Source organism: Diabrotica virgifera, chromosome 2 (assembly GCF_917563875.1).
Source record: "Diabrotica virgifera virgifera chromosome 2, PGI_DIABVI_V3a".
Taxonomy (NCBI): domain Eukaryota; kingdom Metazoa; phylum Arthropoda; class Insecta; order Coleoptera; family Chrysomelidae; genus Diabrotica; species Diabrotica virgifera.
Window position 1 is genome coordinate 169,364,342 of NC_065444.1, and position 21,995 is coordinate 169,386,336.

Here is a 21,995-nt window from a genome sequence, read left to right on the forward strand (position 1 = left end):
CACCTCTCCGACGGAACCAAAGAGTGATGGCTACCGATAGTTTATTTAAGAAGAGAAAGGAGAATCATGAAATCAGTTCCAATCAATGTAACGGAACACAATGGAAAGGAACACAACCAGCGGCAGTTATGCGATGGAATGAATCGGAACTCTGTCGAGGAGAAAGTTCTCTATAGTGAAGAGGTGTTTTGCCGGGACTGTAACCGCGGTGTAATGGGCCACGAGTCTGTGTGTAATGTGTAATTATGTATTATATCGCCGGTCCGGAATAAGAATGACGTAACTGCAAAAAGCCAAATTTCTCAGGAGAGCAAAAAAATGATTTTTAAATAATTAAAATAGGGATTAAATAAGGAGTAATCGTCCAGGAGCATCGGTATAGCGTTTATTCTTACAATGACGGTTTTTATTTTTATCCTTATTGGTTCGAATTTCATTATCTTAATCTAATCCCCACATTTTCAACCCTATCTAAAGTTGCGTCATTATTCATCTAAAATTTTTTAAATATTTAAAATAGTGATTAAATAAATAGTAACCGTCCAGGAGCATCGGTATGGCGTTTATTCTTACAATGATAGCTTCTAGTTTCATCCCTATTGGTTCGAATTTCATTATCTTAATTTAATTCCCCCAGTTTCAACCCTATCTACAGTTGCGTCACTTTCATCTTAAAATTTTTCTGTACAAAAAACGACTTTTAAATATTTAGTATGCCGTTTATTCTTACAGAGATGGCTTTCATTTTCATCCATATTGGTCCGAATTTCATTATCTTAATTTAATCCCCTCTATCTTCAACCCTATTTACAGTTGCGTCATTATTTATCTGAAACAAGGTCTAAAATCGCGCGTATTTCAATAAGACGCAACTACTCTGTAGTGCAGCGGTGCTAAAAGCGTCGATTGCAATCGCCCGGTCGATCGCCAAAGTTTTTGAAGTCGATCGCGATTCACGGAAAAGATAAATACAACTAGAAAAGACGGGGACTGCGCCGACTCACCACACGTGCATGAGCGAAATATGCGATCTGCTCACCCAAAAGTTGCGATAATGCCGATTTGGCATATCAGCATTCACAGATAACTTAAACTGGTAGTGTGCTGTATCGGCATTGTATTGCTGTTAGTTAATCATTAATAATTCGTTACCAAAGTATTTAAGATACCAGTCAAACATTTTATTATACGTTAATATTTGAAACTCGATATGAGTGCGGCGAAAAAAAGTAAAACATATCATTTTAATAATGCCTGTGAAGAAGAATTCCTGTTTACTATGATGAAAGATAAGTGTTTGTCGGTCTTTCGTTGCTCTTCTCAAACGCGGAAATTTAGAAGGGCATTATAAAACTTTGCACAAAAACTATGAAAATTATTTTCCGTAAAACAGTTTGTTTAGAAAACGGAAAGTGCATAACTTGAAAAATAGTTTGGAGACGGAACAATCAATGTTCACTAGGTCTGTTAAACAATCAGTAGCTGCAACGATTTCGTCGTTCAAAATTTCTTATACTTATATACTGGCACAACATAAAAAACCGTTTGAAGATGGAGAGGTAGTGAAAGAAGCATTGATTGAAGCAGCGAGTGTATTATTTGAGGACTTCAAAAATAAAACAGATATTATGTCTGCTATCAAAGAAGTTGGGTTGTCACGTCCAACGTTCACCAAACGTATCGAAATCATGGGCAAAGATTTAGAAAGCCAAGTGAAAAGTGATATTATGAAGTGTGTATACTTTTCTTTGCAATTTGACGAGTCGACCGATATGACTGATACCGCCCAGTTGTGTATTTTCATTCGGATGGTATTTTCTGATATGTCGTGTAAAGAAGATTTATTATACCCTATTCCACGAACATACGCCTGTTTTGGATTACTTCGACAACGAATATTTTACTGTGCAAAATAAGAAGAATGAAAGTAAATTGCAAATTACATTGTTGTTTATTGGAATAATTATTATAGCGCCATTTACTTTCGTACTTCTTATGTTGAACAGTAAAATATTCGTTGTCGAAGTAATCCAAAACAGGCGTATGTTCGTGGAATGGGCCATAACAATGCTTCCTCTGAAAGAAAAAACTCGCGGAGAAGATCTATACAACCTTTTTATAAATTTTGTGAAACAATACGAGTTACCGATTTACAAACTAGTGTGTATTATAACAGATGATGCATCCATGACTAGCGTTAACAATGGATTTGTTGCATTATGTCGAGCTAACGATGACGTTCCATCGTTTTCACCAGCAAGTTTTGTGTTCCAAAATTTTAAATATGGACTACATTATGAAGATGACAACAAAAATTGTGAACTCAATAAGGGCGCGAAGCTTGCAACGTCTTTTTAAAGCACAATTAGAAGCTAGTGACTCTGCGGAACACACTAATTTACTTCTGCATACAGATGTGAGGTGGTTGAGCCGTGGAAAATTTTTAGATAGGTTCCAGGAGTTACTTCCCGAAATAATTTCGTTTCTAGAGGAACGAGGGGACGGCACTCATCTACTTCAGAACGAAAAATGGCTCAGTAACCTAGCTTTCGTATCAGACTTAACAAATCATTTGAACGTCCTTAATTTGGAACTACAAGGTAAAAATATAACAATTATCGATATGATAAGCGCAGTACAGTGCCGGCAAAAAAATCTTTACATTGCCAAATAAATCACCAAATTTGAAGACAATTTGCATGCGTTCTGTCTGCGCTTGGAGGGGAAGGCAGGGGAGGGGGGATAGCGTACTTGCGACGGCAATTATCTGTAGTTTACGGACCTCTTGGCTTATTTAGGGTAATCCGCGCGTTTGCACTGTAAACAGTTGGCCTTGTGTGGGTAGTCAGTGTTAAACTTCTTCTCATTTACCGCGTAAAGTTTGAGATCAAATTGTAAATCGAACTGGCAAATATGGGTCGAAAGAGACTCACAAAAGAGGAGAAGGTTCGTGCTTTAACATGACTGGGGAAAGGACACTCTGTAATTACCGTAGCACGTAATATTGGTACTTCAAGAGGGGCTATTTATCAACCGAACGTTTCAGTTGATAAATAGCCCCTCTTGAAGCACCAATATCACGTGCTACGGTAATTACAGTCTCCTTTCTCCAGTAATGTTAAAGCACGAATCTTTGTCCTATTTTGTGAGTTTCTTTCGACCCATATTTGTCAGTTAAATTTAGAATTTGACGATCTCAAACTTTACGCGGTAAATGAGAAGAAGTTTAGCACTTACTAACCACACAAAGCCAACAAAGCGGTCCGTCAACTACAGAAAATTTGCCGTCGCAATCACGCTATCCCCCCTCCCCTACCCTCCCCTCCAAGCTCAGACAGAACGTATGAAAATTGTTTTCTTTGGTGATTTATTTGGCAATGTAAAGATTTTTTTTGCCGGCACTGTACATTCTTCTGTCAACAAATTGAAATTATTGATTAAACAAATTAACAGAAAGGATTTAGACAACTTTCCGTCGCTGAAAAAAATAAAATAAATATATCGCTAAATAAATAAAAATAAAAACTCGGGTATGTAACAAAAATGAGAAAACTTCTGTTGGAGTGAAAGTAAAAAGAAAGATATACTCCAACAGAAGTAAGGAAAAAGAATAAAGAAAAGAACTGGTATAAAAATGAAGAGAGAGTGGGGTGTGTGTAAAGAAAGGGTGTAGTGGCTTCTACGTTGAGAAGCCGCAATAGGAAAAATACTACTTTGCAGTAGTACTGAAGAAAGGGGGATTAGAAGGGATAGAAGTAGACGTGGGAAGAGACAGGGCAAACTGAATAGAGTTGGCTAGCAAGAGATGCAAGAAAACCACTTGACACTCAAGGATGGATACGGCTCGTTTGCATGCCTGTCGAAGAACAGTAGCTCTATATAGATAGTAATGATGACTAAAAGATGAAATAATAAAATAAGAATAATGTACTGAGACTGAATGAAGATGGATAATTGCTAAAGACGAACAAAATAAATAAAACTAACTAATCATGGGCGCCATGAAAATGATCTTCGATCATTTTCCCAGGTATCTTATACTGCTGTCAAATATTAAATATATCAAACCTGTAATAATGAACATAAAGGAATAATAAAATAATTGATATACAAAATAAATACATATTTATTAAAAATAACTACCAGATTTTTAACAATCTCTGAGTTACACAAAGTGCATATCATGTGACTCTAAAATGACATAAGTTATACAATAAGTTATATTTGAGATAACAACAATAATGTTATCTGTTACAAAATTACAGGTATAAGTACCTCTTACTTACATATAGGGTACAAAATTACATAAGTCTTCTACCAAATGGTTATAGTACGCTTGCTACGTACAACTAAAGGAAACTGACAAACATGAAAATACTACAAATAAATAGGCCCAAGCCTCACTAAGGGAAAATACAGTAATGAATAAATAAAGTTAAATATACAATTGACTAAAGTAGAAATGAAGTTGAGATAAATACCGACGATGACCTAAATTAACCGAACAAATGGAATAAAGCGAATAACAGTAAAATATTTGGGAAACAAGCTAGTAATATTAAAAAAATAAATTTACCCGAATTACATAAACCAATATCAAAGCAACAGTAAGGTATTAAAAACCTAATTTTCTCTAGGCTTATTCCTGTGCACAAGAAGTTACCGTAGATACAAAGTTTTGGAACCAAATAATCTAATATACAAATATGTCAAAAAAAACCAGAGGTAACCTAAATCTGGAAAAAAAACAGTGTATTTAACAGATAGTCTGAAATATAAAAAAAAACAATAGTTACTACAACACCTCACTAAATGTTCCCAAACGAGGTTGCGGTTGCATCCTAGAAAATGATGCACCAGGATGGTGCGACCCCATGACTCCTGTAGGCCCAGGTGCCAAGACGAAAATTGAGCTGGAACGCTCCCATAGCTTGTTCCCAAATCGACATACTCCCATGATGACTTGACTGTGGCTGTAGTGGTTTCTCTAGGTGGTCAAATAAGGTCTATGACTTCATGGTAGGGTTTCTCCCAAATGGCTAAAAAACATTCCCAGTTTTATTTCTCATTTTAAACATGAGCAAAAAGTAAAGGGAAGAAGAAATAATTGAGGAACTTTTTAGAAGCAATAGTATAGAAAAACCGACCATTAAAACTGGAACAAAAACCAATCTCAGGTAACCTTGAACTGTTTTGAGTGTGAATACATGGACAAATGACATTGAAATGATTTATTTGAGGAAATATCTGTAAAAATATATTGAATTTATAAAATATTGGATGTTGAATAATTTAAAACCTACAGAGAAATGGTAATTATTTTCAATATTAATTTGAGGACTTCAAAAATGTTTGGTTATGTAAAACCAAAAACCACATTAATATAAAAGATCGATATAAAGATAATATAAAGATCGAAATAATCTACATCCTTCCCTTAATAGATTGACTAAGAAAGTTTAAAAATGAACCAAGTATATCAAATGTTCCATAACAAAAAACAAGGCTATACATAAAAAAATTATTATGAAAAAGTAGATCTCACCGAATGATTCCTATTTAGACTCCAACAGGAGTTGTCACCCACATGTCTCCTCACTCCAGACAATCCTTGGTGGTAACTTTTTACTTTACTTTAAATTGCTTGATGTTATAAAATAAGTTGGATGAAATCATCCGCCATTCTATATGGTACCTCTATTCGACACAACAGCCAACAGTCAAGTAAAGAACGAGAGGCGCTTCTCCGCCAAGGTAAACGTCAAACTCTCTCAGAAAACGAAATCATTCTCGATAGGTGGAGTACGTTCCATCACCGAGGTATGACGTCACCCCAGTAGTCCTATACGAGAAATTAGAGAATTTAAATGGAGACCGAGGAAAAATAATTATAATAATAATTAAAGAGCTAATTTTGTAACGTGACCGTTACAGGTAACCGCTCATATGAATTATGTTTATTACGAGACGGAGCTGCAAGCACTTCATATAGTGAGTTTGAAATAGTCCAGAAAGCCACTGCGCATCCGCTAGGAAAAATATTCTAATTCGGATTTTTTGCGCAATCTTACTCGAAAAGGACTCCTTTTAACAAATTTGCATGTTGCCAGGACCAAAAGGTGGTCAAAAATTTTTTAAACGTTTTTTTTTTCCTAAAATTATTTTTTTTTGCATGGAAAAAAGTTTTTTTTAGGTTTTTTGGATCATTCCAAACAGAAAAGGTATTAGTAACTTTTCTCTAAAAATGATAGTTTTTGACATATAAGCGATTAAAAATTGAAAAATTGCGAAATCGGCCATTTTTAACCCTCAAAAACTATGTGAAAAACTAAAAATTTTAATGTTGCCGAGGTAGGTAGATATTCTTTAAACATCGATTGATGAAATCCCGAAGAGTTTTTTGCAATACAATATTCAAAACTCCTTTGTTTTTTAATTGCTAATCAAGCGTGCGCGACACTAATTTCCACCGACCGTATGATGCAAATGAAAGGAATAAATTCGATATTTCGTAAACCGGCAACTTTAAGGAAAAATCCCGAAACAGGTCGATTTTTATTTTTAAGTTATGATATTGTGGCATATATGGTATACTAGAGACGTCATCCATTTGGACGTGATGACGTAATCGATGATTTTTTTAAACGAGAATAGGGGTCGTGTGCTAGCTCATTTGAAAGGTTCTTCAATTCTCTATTCAGTAATATAAACATTTACATAATTATTTATACAGGGTGTCCAAAACATTTTTATTAAATTAAATTATTTTACAAAAAAAGAAGTAGAACGACACCCTGTATAAATAATTATGTAAATGTTTACATTACTGAATAGAGAATTGAAGAACCTTTCAAATGAACTACCACACGACCCCTATTCTCATTTAAAAAAATCATCGATTACGTCATCACGCCCAGACGGATCACGTCACTAGTATACCATAGATGCCACAATATCGTAACTTAAAAATAAAAATCGACCTGTTTCTGGATTTTTCCTTAAAGTCGCCGGTTTACGAAATAACGAATTTATTCCTTTCATTTGCACCATACTGTCGGTGGAAAATAGTGTCGCGCACGCTTGATTAGCAATTAAAAAACAAAGGAGTTTTGAATATTGTATTGCAAAAAACTCTTCGAGATTTCATCAGTCGATGTTTAAAGAACATTAAAATTTGTCTTAAAATTAAAATTAAAAACTACCTATCTTGGCAACATTAAAATTTTCAGTTTTTCACATCGTTTTTGAGGGTTAAAAATGGCCGATTTCGCAATTTTTAATCGCTGATATGTCAAAAACTATCATTTTTAGAGAAAAGTCACTAAATACCTTTTCTGTTTGGAATGATCCAAAAAACCTAAAAAAAAACTTCTTTCCATGCAAAAAAAATAATTTTAGGAAAAAAAAACAAAAAAAAACGTTTAAAAATTTTTTGACCACCTTTTGGTCCTGGCAACATGCAAATTTGTTAAAAGGAGTCCTTTTTGAGTAAGATTGTGCAAAAAATCCGAATTAGAATATTTTTCCTAGCGGATGCGCAGTGGCTTTCTGGACTAAAAGACGTTTTGCTGATTTTAAAAAACTGACAGATATTGTAACATTTATGTCTAATCCATTTTCTTGCGAAGACGTGGAAAAAATTTCAACTGAAATATCCGTTACTTTCAATATGGAAATAATTTCCGTCCAAAATGAGGTGCTGAAAATAATTTCGAATATACACCTAAATCCAGAGCGACTGATACGAAATTTTGGTCTTTCATATCGTCTGAGAAATATCCATCTTTGAAGCAAGTAGCTCTGCAACTCACAGTATTCTTTGGATCAACGTACCTACTTGTGTGAGTCTGCATTTTCCCAAATGAAGATAGTGAAATCAAAGTATCGTAATCGGCTAACTGACGAACATCTCTCATCATGCTTGCGTTTGGCCCTCGATTACGTACCATCATATGAAAATCTTGTGGATGATATGCAGTGCCATGCATCAACATACAAATAAAATTAAGATAATAAAAAACATGACATTAATTCCAACTCTCTATAGTTACAACTTTTTATCAAATAGAAATGTGCAATAAAGTTTTTTATTTTCATAGTTGTTTTTTTTACTAGCAGTCGATCGCTGGACGCTTGCAGTTTATGTGGTAGATCCCACGAAGTATAAGTCTGAGCACCACTGATGTAGTGGTTCAGCACATAGTTACAGTTCTGTCGCTTTTGTACCATGTGTACACAATATTTTAGAAGTTAATTACGCAATAAACAGGAGTTGACAAAATTTGCAGTTACATCATTCTTCTTCCGGACCGGCGATATATTAATTCCGTATAGCGTGATTGTTTACTGTATTTTACTGACATTGTTGTTATGCTTTTGATAATAGTAAATAAAATTTAATTTTCTTTTGCAGACGTCCGCCAAGAACGAAGGCGACGGAACGGGGCGATGATAGAATACTATTTTATTTTGGTATTTTATTAACTGTATATAAATATCCTCAATAAATTTATTTTATTTTAACCTGTTTTACTAAGTCTGTTGTCCTGAAAGAACTACCCGTCGCACGTTGATGTTTATATAAATAATATATATTAAACTTTTAATAGGTTATAAAATATCTTACCATTCTCTGCTTAATTCACGAGGAAAAATAAGTCTCCAAAAACACCGTACCTAAGTTCTTCAATCTAGGGTTAGAACTGAGCTTATATTTGTGTAAAGTATGTTTTAGATTTTCTGATACTTCTATATGTTCTGACTCATACATATAATAAAGTGACGTCAAGGCATTCAAAGAGATTTCTTCATCTTTATGAAGTAAAAACTCTGAAATTAACTTTACGCCATTTAAAGAAATTATGTAATCTCTGCTTTCAGGATCTGCAAAATCAAAAATTAAAATTTGAGATGATTAAATTTGTAAACGGACAAATAATTTCGGCCAAAAAATCCCCACAAATTATTCCTGGACAAAAAATCCCCACACAAATAATTCCCGGACAAAAAAATCCCCACAAAAAATTCCGGAAAAACAATCCCCTAGAAATATTTTCTGCCGAATAGCTCTCAAAATTTTTCCAGTGAACGCAATCGATGCAAATGTTTTTCAGTCTCAGTGCATGAGAGTAGGTATAGCAATCGACATGAAAATAATGATAAGCAATTAGGATTAAGCATGAAATGTAATTTGGATTAACAAATTTCGAATTCCAATTTCCTATTCCAACTGATTTTCCCCAGTATAGTATGATACAATTGATCCAAATAATGGCATAACCCAGACATCCAAAGTGAAAGTTATCCTTCCACACCAAATTGTTCTACATAGTCCACATAATGTTCAGAAAAAAGTCACACCATTTTAAGAGTCGGGTTTGGGGGGGGGGGAAGAGGGGGGAGAAGTCGGTAAATTAGTAGTTTTTTATATTTTTCGTCAATATTTCTAAAACTATGCGGTTTAGCATGAACAACCTTCTATAGAAAAATGTTCTACATTAAATTTGAAACAAAAAAGGCACTATGCATAATCCTTCTAAAATGACTGATTCCAATGTTACGGAGGTAGTATAGTAATAGTATAATTGGTCCAAAAAAGGCCTAACCAAGACATCCAAAGTAAAAGTTTTCCTCCAACACCAAATTGTTCTATATGATCCATATATTGTTCATTAAAAAGTTACACCATTTTGAGCGTCCGGTTTGGGAGGGAGATGGGGGAGAAGTCGATAAATTACTAATTTTTTACGTTTATCGTCAATATTTTTAAAACTATCCTTTAGCGTAAATAATTTTCTATACAAAAATGTTCTACATGAAATTTAAAACAAAAAAGGTGCTATGGTTCTTTTCATGCGGATTTTTCAGTGCGTCACAAATGATAGAAAAAAGGTAAGTCCGTGATAATATACATTTATAACATTTATTCTAACATGACATTTTAGTTAAATCAGACAGTTGTCAAATTTTATTTGTAATTGGGCATAAGAACAAATCAATTGTCTTTATTGCATTTATAAAATGGTATTTTCTTTGATTTGTATAGTCTTATAAATTGTACAGATTATATTCGTAGATATATTATATAATTAGTAAATAAATTTTTTTCTATTATAGCTCCATCCATCGACAACTAGAATAATCACCGAACTAGAATAATTACCAAAGTAATCACCGACGTGCCTTTTTTCTGTCATATACAATTTAATACGTTAGAAAGAAATCGAAAAACTGTAACGCACTGAAAAATGCTCATGAGAAAAAGCATATACATAATTGTTATAAAATAAACGGTTCCAGAGTTACGTAGGGTGAAAAGTGTAGGTTGTCGATACTTTTTATATTATTTAGACAATTGATGATTTTGGGTGGTGAGGTTGACGTTTCTTCGAGGGATTATCACTAACATACCCTCGGCCACTTAAATAGCAAATTTTATTTACAAAACACAATATTGTTGAAGAAAATTTCTTTCATCAGTAATAATATCTATTATAAATTGCTCAAAAAATATAAAAAGTATCGAAATCCTCCACTTTTCACCCTTCGTAAATCTGGAACCGTTGATTTTATAACAATTATGCATAGGACCTTTATTGTTTTAAATTTTATGTAGAACATTTTTGTATAAAACATTGTTTGCGCTAAAGCATAGTTTTAGAAATATTGACGAAAAACATAAGAAAACTACTAATTTACCGACTTTTCCCCCATCTTCCCTCAAACCGGACGCTCAAAATGGTGTAACCTTTTACTGAACAATATGTGGACCATATAGAACAATTTGGTGTTGGAGGAAAACTTTCACTTTGGATGTCTGGGTTAGGCCTTTTTTTGGACCAATTATACTATACTACCTCCGTAACTTTGGAACCGCTCTTTTTAGAAGGATTATACATGGCACCTTTTTTATTTCAAATTTAATGTATAACATTTTTGTACAGAGGATTGTTTATGCTAAACCGCATAGTTTTAGAATTATTGGCGAAAAACGTAAAACACTACGAATTTACAGGACAGATTTCTCCCCCCTCTCCCCCAAACCCGACGCTCAAAATGGTGTGACTTTTTTCTGAACATTATGTGGACCATATAGAAAAATTTGGTGTTGGAGACTTTCACTTTGAATGTCTGGGTTTGAGTCTAGTTATACCATACTAAGTACGGATTCACGCCGAAAACTTCAAATTTTACATGACAAAATAGTGTGAGTATTTTCAAAAATCATGGAAAGTATGGGGTGACGACGCTAGGTGTCGCATCAATCATGCATGGAGCGAATAATGACATTTTTAAGTTCCTTCTGTTAAAATTATTTTTTCCATTGATACTTTATCATAAAATATACAATTTATTTAAATAAATATCAAGTCACTGTAAAATCCCTAAAAATGATTTTTAAAACACCCAAAGAAAAAAATGTCTTGTTTGTATGTTACGCAGAAGCTATACAAAGTTTCAGACAAAAAAGTTTTTTGGATCGAAAATTGAGTGGTTTGAAATGGAATCACCTTTATAGATTAGTATTTACAAATAGAAGGTTTTTAAAGGAAATTAATGAACATACACTCCCCTAATTCATTCTTCTTTTTTCAATGAAAGAAAAATTTTTATCAAAAATGAATAACCATTTTCAATTTCGTTGCAACACGATACTACAGCCGCATCATATTCTAGTTCAATCAGAGAGTGAAGCAAGCACCTCTACCGGTTTCGAAACTTATTAGTCCCTCATCAGAAGGCACATATGCTGCTCTCTCTGACCCAACCAGGACAAACCCCGGCGTGCAGTCACGGATTGTAACGAACGAAATGGCAGGGATGCCCTAGCGGCAACTGCTAGCAAAAGACTTAAGTTTTCAATCTAATAGCACATAAAATAACACCAAAAATATTACTCTATATTCCACCACACTGAAAACGATGGGAACCTTCTCTGGTTACACCTCCGAGGCTTCTAAAATTTGCAAGCCCTAACGGATACTGAGACTAAAGAAGATGAGGGAATTTTACAATTTATAATTCACGTCCCACCATTGTTTTCAGTCTGATGGGATGTAGAGTAATATTTTTGGTGTTATTTTATTGTGCTTTAATTGTGTTTTATTGTGCTATTAGATTGAAAACTAATGCCCGACTTCACCAACGATACCTAAACAGTTACCTTATTAAGTAATTCTTATCGATAGGAACATCCTAAGTCAATACTTAAAAACAATAGCGTTTCATAACTAAAAGAACTGCTTATTTAGGAAATTCTTTCCTAGTTATTAATTCGGGTACGTTTAAACTATTTTTGATAAATAAAAAGAAGAATAAGATGACATTTTCTTACTTTTTCGATTATTTGTCATTATTGTTTGTTTGCCAATTTAGTTTTATGTTCAGTTTTGTACTGTTATAGTTATTTTATTTAGTAGTTAGTTATTTGTGAGTTAAGTTTGTATATAATAAAAAATATAGTCTTGTATGTTATTTGTATATGTACAGTGAAATGGAGGAAAAGAAAGGAGTTGTAAATTTTACATATGACGAAAAATTAAAGTTAGTTGAATTTATTGTCATTAATGAAATAATTTTAAAATAAATAATATGTTGAAAATTGCTTTTTATTATTAATTTTTAATGACACACTTTTAGTGATATCGTGAATGGGTTTTTGAAACACAACACTAGTTTGTTCGGTAGTAGGTAGACTACATAATTTTGTCAATAGACCTGTAAAAAACTCCAAATTATTTTCTATATTTTCGAACACATATTATATTATAAATATAAAAGATGATACAAAATTACAACTAATATACCTATGTACCTAATATTACATAATAACAGAAAAATTACGGTAAGAAGCAAATTATTGACAAACGTCACAAGTACATTAGTAAAAATTGTAAAATATAACCTGACTGTTAACGATAAGTAATACCTAAAGTTTAGAGAGATCGAAAACCGTATCCTAACGTAACGTAATGCTTAAGCGGTTAAGGCAATTCTTATCGTATGGTCACAGTATAAAGAGGGACAGTAAAACCACTTCTCTGTCGGCACTTTGATCTCAAGAAGTAATACCGGCAGTACGCAATTGATAATTCACCAGTGGTGGATGCGGGTTTTCCCTGTTAACACCCGTACGTTTCTATGCCACTAGCAATGCGAGAGTGGGGCAAAAGCGACTAAGATCTTTGCGCGGTCGCCATGCGCAAATACAGATTTTACTTCCAATTTTTCGGAGAGTGGTTCTACTGTCCCTCTTTATACTGTGGTATGGTGAAATCCGTTTTTAGGAAGTACCTAAACCCACTGACCCGTTGTCCTAGGTGAACGACAAACGCGACACGACGCGAAAATATCACGTAATGGTTGTATGTTGTGTGTGGCCTACGTTTTCGGGTTAATCAGTCTACGACAAGACGCGACGAAGTGCGAACTTGTTTTCGAAAGTGCTTGGTAATAAGACACAATACATTTTAAACCAACGTGGATTATTTATTAATTTCGAATATAAATGATGAAACTCTCCAAATTTATTTCGCTCTAAATATATGATATTTGTTGTCTTTCTTCTTCGTTTATGGATTTTTTTAAAGCTAAGTATTTAATATGAATTTTCTAGTAACGCTGCCGTATACTTCCCCATACTTAAGATTAGGAATAATTGACATCGTCACGTTTGTTCTAGATTGAGCGATGGAAAGCGACGCTACATAAGCCACACGTCGCGTGAATTACTGGTCGTATCGCGTCGCGTCGTTTACCGTCGCTCACCTAGGACAACGGGTTTCGTAATTCTTAAATATTTAGGTATCGTTAGTGAAATGGGGCATTAGTCTTTTAAAAATTTTTATGTTTCCTACAATGACTTTCGTTGAAAAATACCCAAGTCGACCACACCAAATTTTTTATCCCTAGAAAAGGGATTATTATGATCTACACTCATGGGAAAAAATATCGAATAGTTTGAAATTATCATGTGGACTGAAATTTTTTGGGCTGCAATCCTTAGCCCTCCCAGGGGATAGGATTTTTTTCGAACGCGATGTTTTAGTGAAGTCTCATATAAATGCTCGATCAAAATTAGATCTGATATGGGCTATATTGTGGCCCATATAATCTTTTAAATTGAATCTCATCAAGGTATTTACTATTCTAATAAAGCGTTTATTGTGTAGTAGCTCGAATCTGTGATATCCAATATTGTCGGCAGATGGTAAGACATGATCTTGTAAAATGTTTTTAATGTGCATGTCAGCTATTATTTCACCCAATCACCTCCACAGGTTCGGTATGTGTTTTCCAAGAAATACCATTCCATGGCACTACATTGTCACCACCAAAATTAACGCTCTGTATGAGGTTACAGCTGGCATAGCGCACACCATTTGGAAGCATGATCGACAAAACTTCGTCTTCAGAAGAGTTGGCGGAAAGGTATGTCAGTTTGTAACCTCATACAAAGCGTTAATGTTGGAGGTCGTGCTTTGGCTTGAAAAGGGCATACGAACTTATGGAGGTGATTGGGTGAATGATAGCTGACATGTACAATCGCGGCCACTGAGTAGTTTACACCTTCATTTTTATATTGTATTACTATAAAATTGCATTGTCAGATGGATTCCCTAAATTTCAAATTGTTTGTCAAACATTTTGAGCGTATTAAAAAATAAAATAAAAAGCTATTAAACGCGTTCAAAATGCATATAGGCATTTGAATGATGCGCAAAACCAAGAGCAATTGTCAAACTCAATACCTAATTTTGACTCAATTTTATTCCAAAAAACTTCTTTCTATAATTCCTATTTTGTAAAATAGATTTTTTAATTTGAATCAACCGATTCTGTGTCCACCACTATTAGTAACGTCACTTTGACACAAAAGATGCGTTTAAACGAGATAAAAATTGGGGACTAAATATTAAAGATATTAAAGAATAAAAAACATTAGAGAATATCATGTTTTGTCATTTGCCAGCCACATTGGATATGACACATTCGTGCTAATGCATGTTAACACATGTCTTCATGTCGCTAGAATAGTTAAAACTTACCTTGATGAGATTCAATTTAAAAATTATATTGGCCACCATATAGCCTATAACGGAGTTAAATCCATAGATATAATAATGCATAGATTAGGCAAGGTACGAAAAATAGCGTAACGCGGAGCAGTTCATCGGTGGTCTATCTATCTCTCTCTGACGGCGCTTAGCTTTCTCTCTCTAGCATATGATGGCCGCTGCCGCTGTACTCTGTGATGATAAAATCACCTCCAGCGTTCCATTACTCCCACCTCTTGGTAGATACGCTCACACTCATACGACAAAGATAGCTAGACCACTACTGTGGTGTGATATTGGCGTTACATCCCGATGCAATGAGCGACATATACCTAGCCTAGTGTATGGTTAATATGTCTATGGTTAAATCCGATCGCTCACTGCCTCACAAAAAATTTCACTTCACATGATAATTTTGAAAATAATCCATATTTTTGTCCATGAGTTTATATTATCTTTAAACAGAATTTCAGAAATATTAACAAAACAGAACTTCCAGAACAATAACATCCTTTATGCCTATACGCTCTGAGCTTCGCTGGTATCGCTAACTAGCGGAATACTAATGCAACTTTCGCCGGAAATTTTTAAATTAATTATTTAACTTTTATCGCGTAATATTTACAACGCAAAAAAGTAATTAAATTATAATCGATTTTTTTTGAAGATTTTGCTAATCACTTATTTGACTTTGTAAGGGGTTTTTCATCGATTGTCATTTCTTTCGAGCTTTTATCATGTTTCATCTATTATTAATATATCTACGTCATACGTTATTGGTATATATCAATTATACAAACCAAAGACGTATGACGTAGATATCTTAATATTATACGACAAATGACAGAAGCTCGAAACAAATGACTGTGAATGAAAAGCCCTATTGATGAAATCTTAGTTTTTACTTGGGATACTTTCACAATTATCGTGTAGATGGCGCTTAGATTAATAGATTAATTTATAATTTATTGCATATTACGAAATATTAAAAAAACTTAAATTCAGTATTTAAAACGTAAGTATATTTAAGGTAAAAATATATACCACAGCATTGACCAACTAATATTTTTTCCTATTAATGTTTTTAATTTCCATGGTTTAAATTAATCACTTTGACATTTATGTCAAATTTCCAGAAAAAGTTCTCTGACTTGTCACTAGTACTGGCGCTCACAAACTTTTAAATATCCCCTCTACGTATGAGCTCACAGCGTATATGAATATGCATATTAATATTTATATTATTTATTTCTTACCCGCACATAGATTACAAATACCAGCTAAGGCAAAATGTATAAGTTCCTCTTGTTCATTTGATAGTTCTGCCAAAAATAAATCAATTAGATGAAGTTGCTTTATAAAATTATAATTGATTGGATCATAAGCAAAATTTGCTAGATTTGCTAAAGTCTGCCTTTTGTTTTCTAAAAAAATATATTAATTAGTAGGGTTCGAAAGATATCTATATATTGGGGATATACACTACACGTCAGAGAAAACGTGCCACCCACAAAATGAGTCATTTTTTATGTCTCTAATTTCCTAAACCTGTTGTCCATTTTAAGCGATTTTTTTAATATGGTATAGCCTTATTCTTTAACAATATCGCTGTGATAATATTGTTGCTAGACAAGTAAACTGTCATTGTATACCGGGTGTACCAAACAAACTGTGTTTTTTCTCACAGTTCACCACACCCTGAGGAAAATTCTAGCATTTATAAAATAGTGAAATTAAAACCCAACCACAGCGCCTCAGGTTTTCTTAACATTCTGTTTTTTGATTCATTGGCTTATGTTGGATAATAAAAGAGTTAGGTACTTTAACAACTAGCTATGTTTTTCATCAATACAAGGTGTTTCTAAATAAGTTCGACAAACTTTAAGGGATTCAAAGATTCAAAAATTTATTGACTACGTTTACAAAAAAATTTTTTGAATTGTAGCAAGTCAATTTAATATACAGGGTGTAACAAAAATACAGGTCATAAATTAAATCACATATTCTGAGACCAAAAATAGTTCGAATGAACCGAATTTACCTTAGTACAAATATGCACATAAAAAAAAGTTACAGCCCTTTGAAGTTACATACAATATAAAAATCGATTTTTTCGAATATATCGAAAACTATTAGAGAGTTTTTATTGAAAATGGACATGTGGCATTCTTATGGCAGGAACATCTTAAAAAAGAATTATAGTCAAATTTGTGCACCCCATAAAAATTTTATGGGGGTTTTGTTCCCTTAAACCCCCTCAAACTTTTGTGTACGTTCCAATTAAATTATTATTGTGGTACCATTAGTTAAATGCAATATTTCTATAACTTTTTTGCCTCTCAGTATTTTTTCGATAAGGCAGTTTTTATCGAGTTGCGGCTTCTTTTTTAATATGTTTACATAAAAATTTTATGCGGGTTTTGTTCCTTTAAACCCCCCAAATGTTTGTGTATGTTCCAATTAAACTTTTACTGCGGTACCATTAGTTAAACACAGTGTTTTTAAAACTTTTTTGCCTCTTTGTATTTTTTCAAGAAGGCACTTTTTATCGAGATATTACTTCTTTTTAATATGGTTCAAAATATACCTAAAAATGTAAATCATAAATAAATTTTCATGTTATTACCAAGTCTCCATAATTGTACTTAGCCATATACAAATATGTGGTGGATTTGACAAATATTCAAAATATCTCGATAAAAACTGACTTTTGTAAAAAGTACTAAGAGGCAAAAAAGTTTTTAAAATATTTTGTTTAGCTAATGGTACTACAATAATAATTAAATTGGAATGTACACAAAAGTTTGGGGGGGTTTAAAGGAACAAAACCCCATAAATTTTTTGTGGGGTGTCCAAATTTGACTATAATTTTTTCTTAAGACACTACTACCATAAGAATGCCACATGTCTATTTTCAATAAAAGATCTCTAATAGTTTTCGATATATTGGAAAAAATCGATTTTTATTTTGTAACTTCAAAGGGCTGTAACTTTTTTTATGTACACATTTGTACTAAGGTAAGTTAGGTTCAATCGAACTATTTTGAGTCCCAGAATATGTGATTAAATTTATGACCTGTATTTTTGTTACACCCTGTATATAAAATACATGAGATAATGTGTATATACAATATAACATATAGAAATATAAATACATTCACGCACATTTACAAAATAAGACATCGGAAAACATAGTGAGTAATATTCATGTCCATGATACTGCTTTAAAATGATCAAAATATTCACTAACAGAGTAAAAAAATTATGACTGTTTGCTCTATAAACAATGTTCCTAAATGCTTCGTTTCTGAGATACGGGATGCTGTATGTTTTCTTACAAATTGACGATTTATTTATTGCTCTAAAACCGGTTGAGATATGCCAATATTGCGCATTTTTTGACATACAATTAAGAATTTTATACTGGTATTATACCTGCTGGTAAAAAAAATAAGAATTTTATTTCTTGTTACCTACTGCAATTAGGGAAACAATTGCTTCAGAGATTAGAAAAGCTCCATTTATGGCGACATTTTGGATACAACTCAATACTTGTCAAACACTGACCAACTTTCTGTAGTTTTTTGATATATGTGTCAATAGTAGAAAACAATGAGTGTGTACCCAAAGAAATCAGAATCTGTGAGTTTTTTTTGGGTTCATTGCTGATTCCAGTGAATAAGGGCCTAAAACTCTTATTCTGAATTCTGTGGCAGAATATGGAATTGATTTATCTAAATGTAGAGGGCAGAGTTACAATGGAGCAAACACTATGTCGGATGCATGATGCATTTGCAATATGGAGGATTACTAGCACTTATAAAAAATCTTACCTAAAACTTGATTTTAAAACATTGTGTGGCACATGCATTAAATTTAAGTTTAAATGATGCTGTGAAATGTGTTTCTGAAGTCAATTTTATTTAATAATTTGGAAAAAGTATATACTTTTTTTGTTAATAGTATAAAACGCTGATCAATGTTTTTATTTATTTATTTATAATTACGGTTGGAAAATTACTATTTTATAGTGCTTGTCGTCTTTTTTCATCATTGTTTAAAATAATCAAATCTGTTTCTAACGATCTGCAGAATGAAAACGATGATTTACAGAAATCTGGTATTCTATTAAGTAGGTCTTTTAAGATAAAATAAGGTCTTATAGATCTCTAAGGATAAAATAGGTCTTTTAAAATAAGCTGAAAGATAAAAGAAATCAAAACTCATTTCATGATTTGATAAACGAGTCTAAAAATTGAGCAAACAAGTTGGGGGTAACAACTATTTTTAAAAATAAAAGACGATAAATAACAAAGCGATTTTTTGATGAGTTACCACAAGATAAGAGGATTTCAGACCTGGAATCGTACTTCAGGGTCATATATTATTGCTACATGAATATATTGATTTCTCAAAGCAAACAAAGGTTTCAAAGTCTCTGTGAACTGAGTAATACATTTAAAGCATTACAACACGAGAAACTTCATTTACAAATGAAGTTATAAAAGAGGGAGTCAAAAAGACTGACTTGGACTTCTATGGGACAGGAACAACTATCAAACTTGTAGATGCTATCTGTAGAAACCGAAAATCTAGAGAAATTTAAACTTCTTTAGCTATGGATGCTTTAATAGATAAGTTAGCCGAACAAAAGGCGAGAAAAGTTCATTTTTAAATTATTTGGGTAACATTATTAGCTTGCTGGAGCATTTGTATTTATAATTATATTTGTATACTTTATAATTGAATCTGTCGTTTCAGAAACCCAACATGTCCAAAAATAGATTTTCGTTTTTTTTTGCATTTTTACAACCCTTAGATACAGAGTTACATGTTTCAAACAAAAACGCGCCCCGTTTTAACGTTCTAAATGAACCTAAAGAGTGGAGAAAATTTTTCTGTATCAAGAGAAACCCGGCAATTCCCAGATGTTTTTTGTCCTTTTCCACAACTTTGCTTTTTTAGACATGTCGGGTTTCTGAAACGACTGACGCAATTATATTTAATACATATTTTGTTCAACTTTTTGCTTCTTTTGTTGAACATTTTTTTAGCATTATCCCCATATTATCAGTTGTGGAAAAGGGCCCCGCAACAAACTTTGATACGGCCCTGTGGGGCTAGCTACACCACTGGATGGTATATAACCAACTACAGGGTTTTCCCCTTTTAAATTTTAAATATAAAATATTTTTGATTAAAATAGTTATTTATTCTCATTCAAATAGTTAATATACTAAAATTGAGACAAGAAAATAATATCAGTACCCTATTAAATTTATACACTAATGAGCGCGCTAATAACCGGCAAAATAACGCAAAAGATAGAAAACAAATTGAGTTGTGAGACAAAAAGAAATGAAACTAGTGGAGGTAGGAGATTTAGCGATAAAAACCTATTAATTTACATTCTACTTATTGTTTCCACCTTTAGACATATTGGATGAGTTTGGCAACTGTTACTGTGAGAGTGACAGTTTTAGTCGACAGGGCCGGTTGTTCGAACGCTAATCAACAATGATCACTATCAAATATTTAATTACTGTCAAAACTGTCAATGTCAACTTTGGTTGGGTTGCTAAAAACATAATTGATTACAATTCTGAGACTATAATCAATTAATATAACAATAATTATTGACATAATTGATAATAAATCTCATAATTTTAATTAATTATGTTTTCAGCAACCCAAACAAAGTTGACATTGACAGTTTGGTGACAGTAATTAAATATTTGATAATGATAATTGTTGATTAGCGTTCGAACAACCCGCCCATCTCCTCTGATAGATCTAAAGATGAGAAACAATAAATAGAATGTAAGTTTATAGGTTTTTATAGCTAAATTTTCTTTTTGTCTCACAACTTAATATGTTTTCCATCTTTTGCGTTATTTTGCCGGTTATTAGAGCGCTCATCACTGTATATACCTGTGGTTATACTTTTATATTTATCTACAGTAGTGTGCTAATTCTTCTAGTGTCCAATATTCTTTTGTGCTGGTAACATTTGTATATTTCTCTTGCAGTTTATAATACTTGGTCTTATTATCGTTTCGTTTAAACTGGCTATATAGTACAAAAACTTTATTCTGAAATAATGTATAGTCTCAAAATATTACTAACATACTGTTGGAGAAATAAATTCCCAACACTAATGTTTAGTAAAACTATACTTTGTTTCAATATTTTATTTAGTGGTTTGCGCCTTGTGTACACTTCACAAAGTTTTTTCTATGTTTTTATGTTCTATGATTCAAAGTTTACACAAAGGCGCAATATTCATAACAAAAAGAGTTCGTTGACAAGTTTTTGTTAAATAATAATAAAAGAATATAAAAACGGGAAAGTAGCGTTTGTGTCCGATCCCACAAAAAATTATTACAATATTGCCAAAAGTTTGTGTTATTGTAATAAAAGTTTATTTGTGAAAAGTGCCGTTAGTTATTCCTAGCTTCCGAAGTTTAAAACCAGTGAAAAAATATTTCTTGATGTTGAAAAAACCCAACATCAAATTAATCCAGTCGAGCCGGATATAAAAAGAAGCAAGGAATTAACTCAATTTCCAGAAGGTAAGCAAGACACCTGATAAAAAAAAAGAAATTATTGAACAAAAAAGAACATTGAAAAATTAATTTTGTAAAACGTCAAGCATAATACCATAACGCCATCTATGTAAAAGAGGGCGAACGACCGACGTCAAATCAAGTTATCAAGCGATCGAGAGGAATAATCGATTCTTCATGAAATCGATCATAAATGAAGTGACAGAAAACAATGCAGAAAACTGACTTTGACAGTGATAGATAGAATTAAAATTAAATTGACCGGTTTGGTTTGTAAACAATCGTGAAAATTTATTTTGATTTGAAATTTATAATAATTTTATACCTTTTAAGTTTTAGGTAGGTTCATAATAGAAAAATGTCCACTAAAAAG

At 32.8% G+C, this 21,995-nt stretch overlaps 1 protein-coding gene across 4 annotated transcripts in view; it reads right to left on the reverse strand.

The window, feature by feature from the left end:
• Positions 1–21,995, reverse strand: part of LOC114338715 (armadillo repeat-containing protein 7) — a 49,026-nt gene that overhangs the window by 17,879 nt on the left and 9,152 nt on the right. The window contains exons 2-3 of one of the 4 annotated variants that reach the window (XM_028289326.2): positions 16,313–16,480; positions 8,627–8,883 (exon numbers count right to left, since the gene is read on the reverse strand). The exons of 1 other annotated variant lie outside the window; for it this stretch is intronic. In XM_028289326.2, the coding sequence (XP_028145127.1) occupies positions 8,642–8,883; positions 16,313–16,480 (410 nt within the window). In that variant the 3' untranslated portion in view covers positions 8,627–8,641. The remainder of the gene's footprint in view (positions 1–8,626; positions 8,884–16,312; positions 16,481–21,995) is intronic. 2 more of the 4 variants (XM_028289327.2, XM_028289329.1) reach the window with 2 other exon arrangements.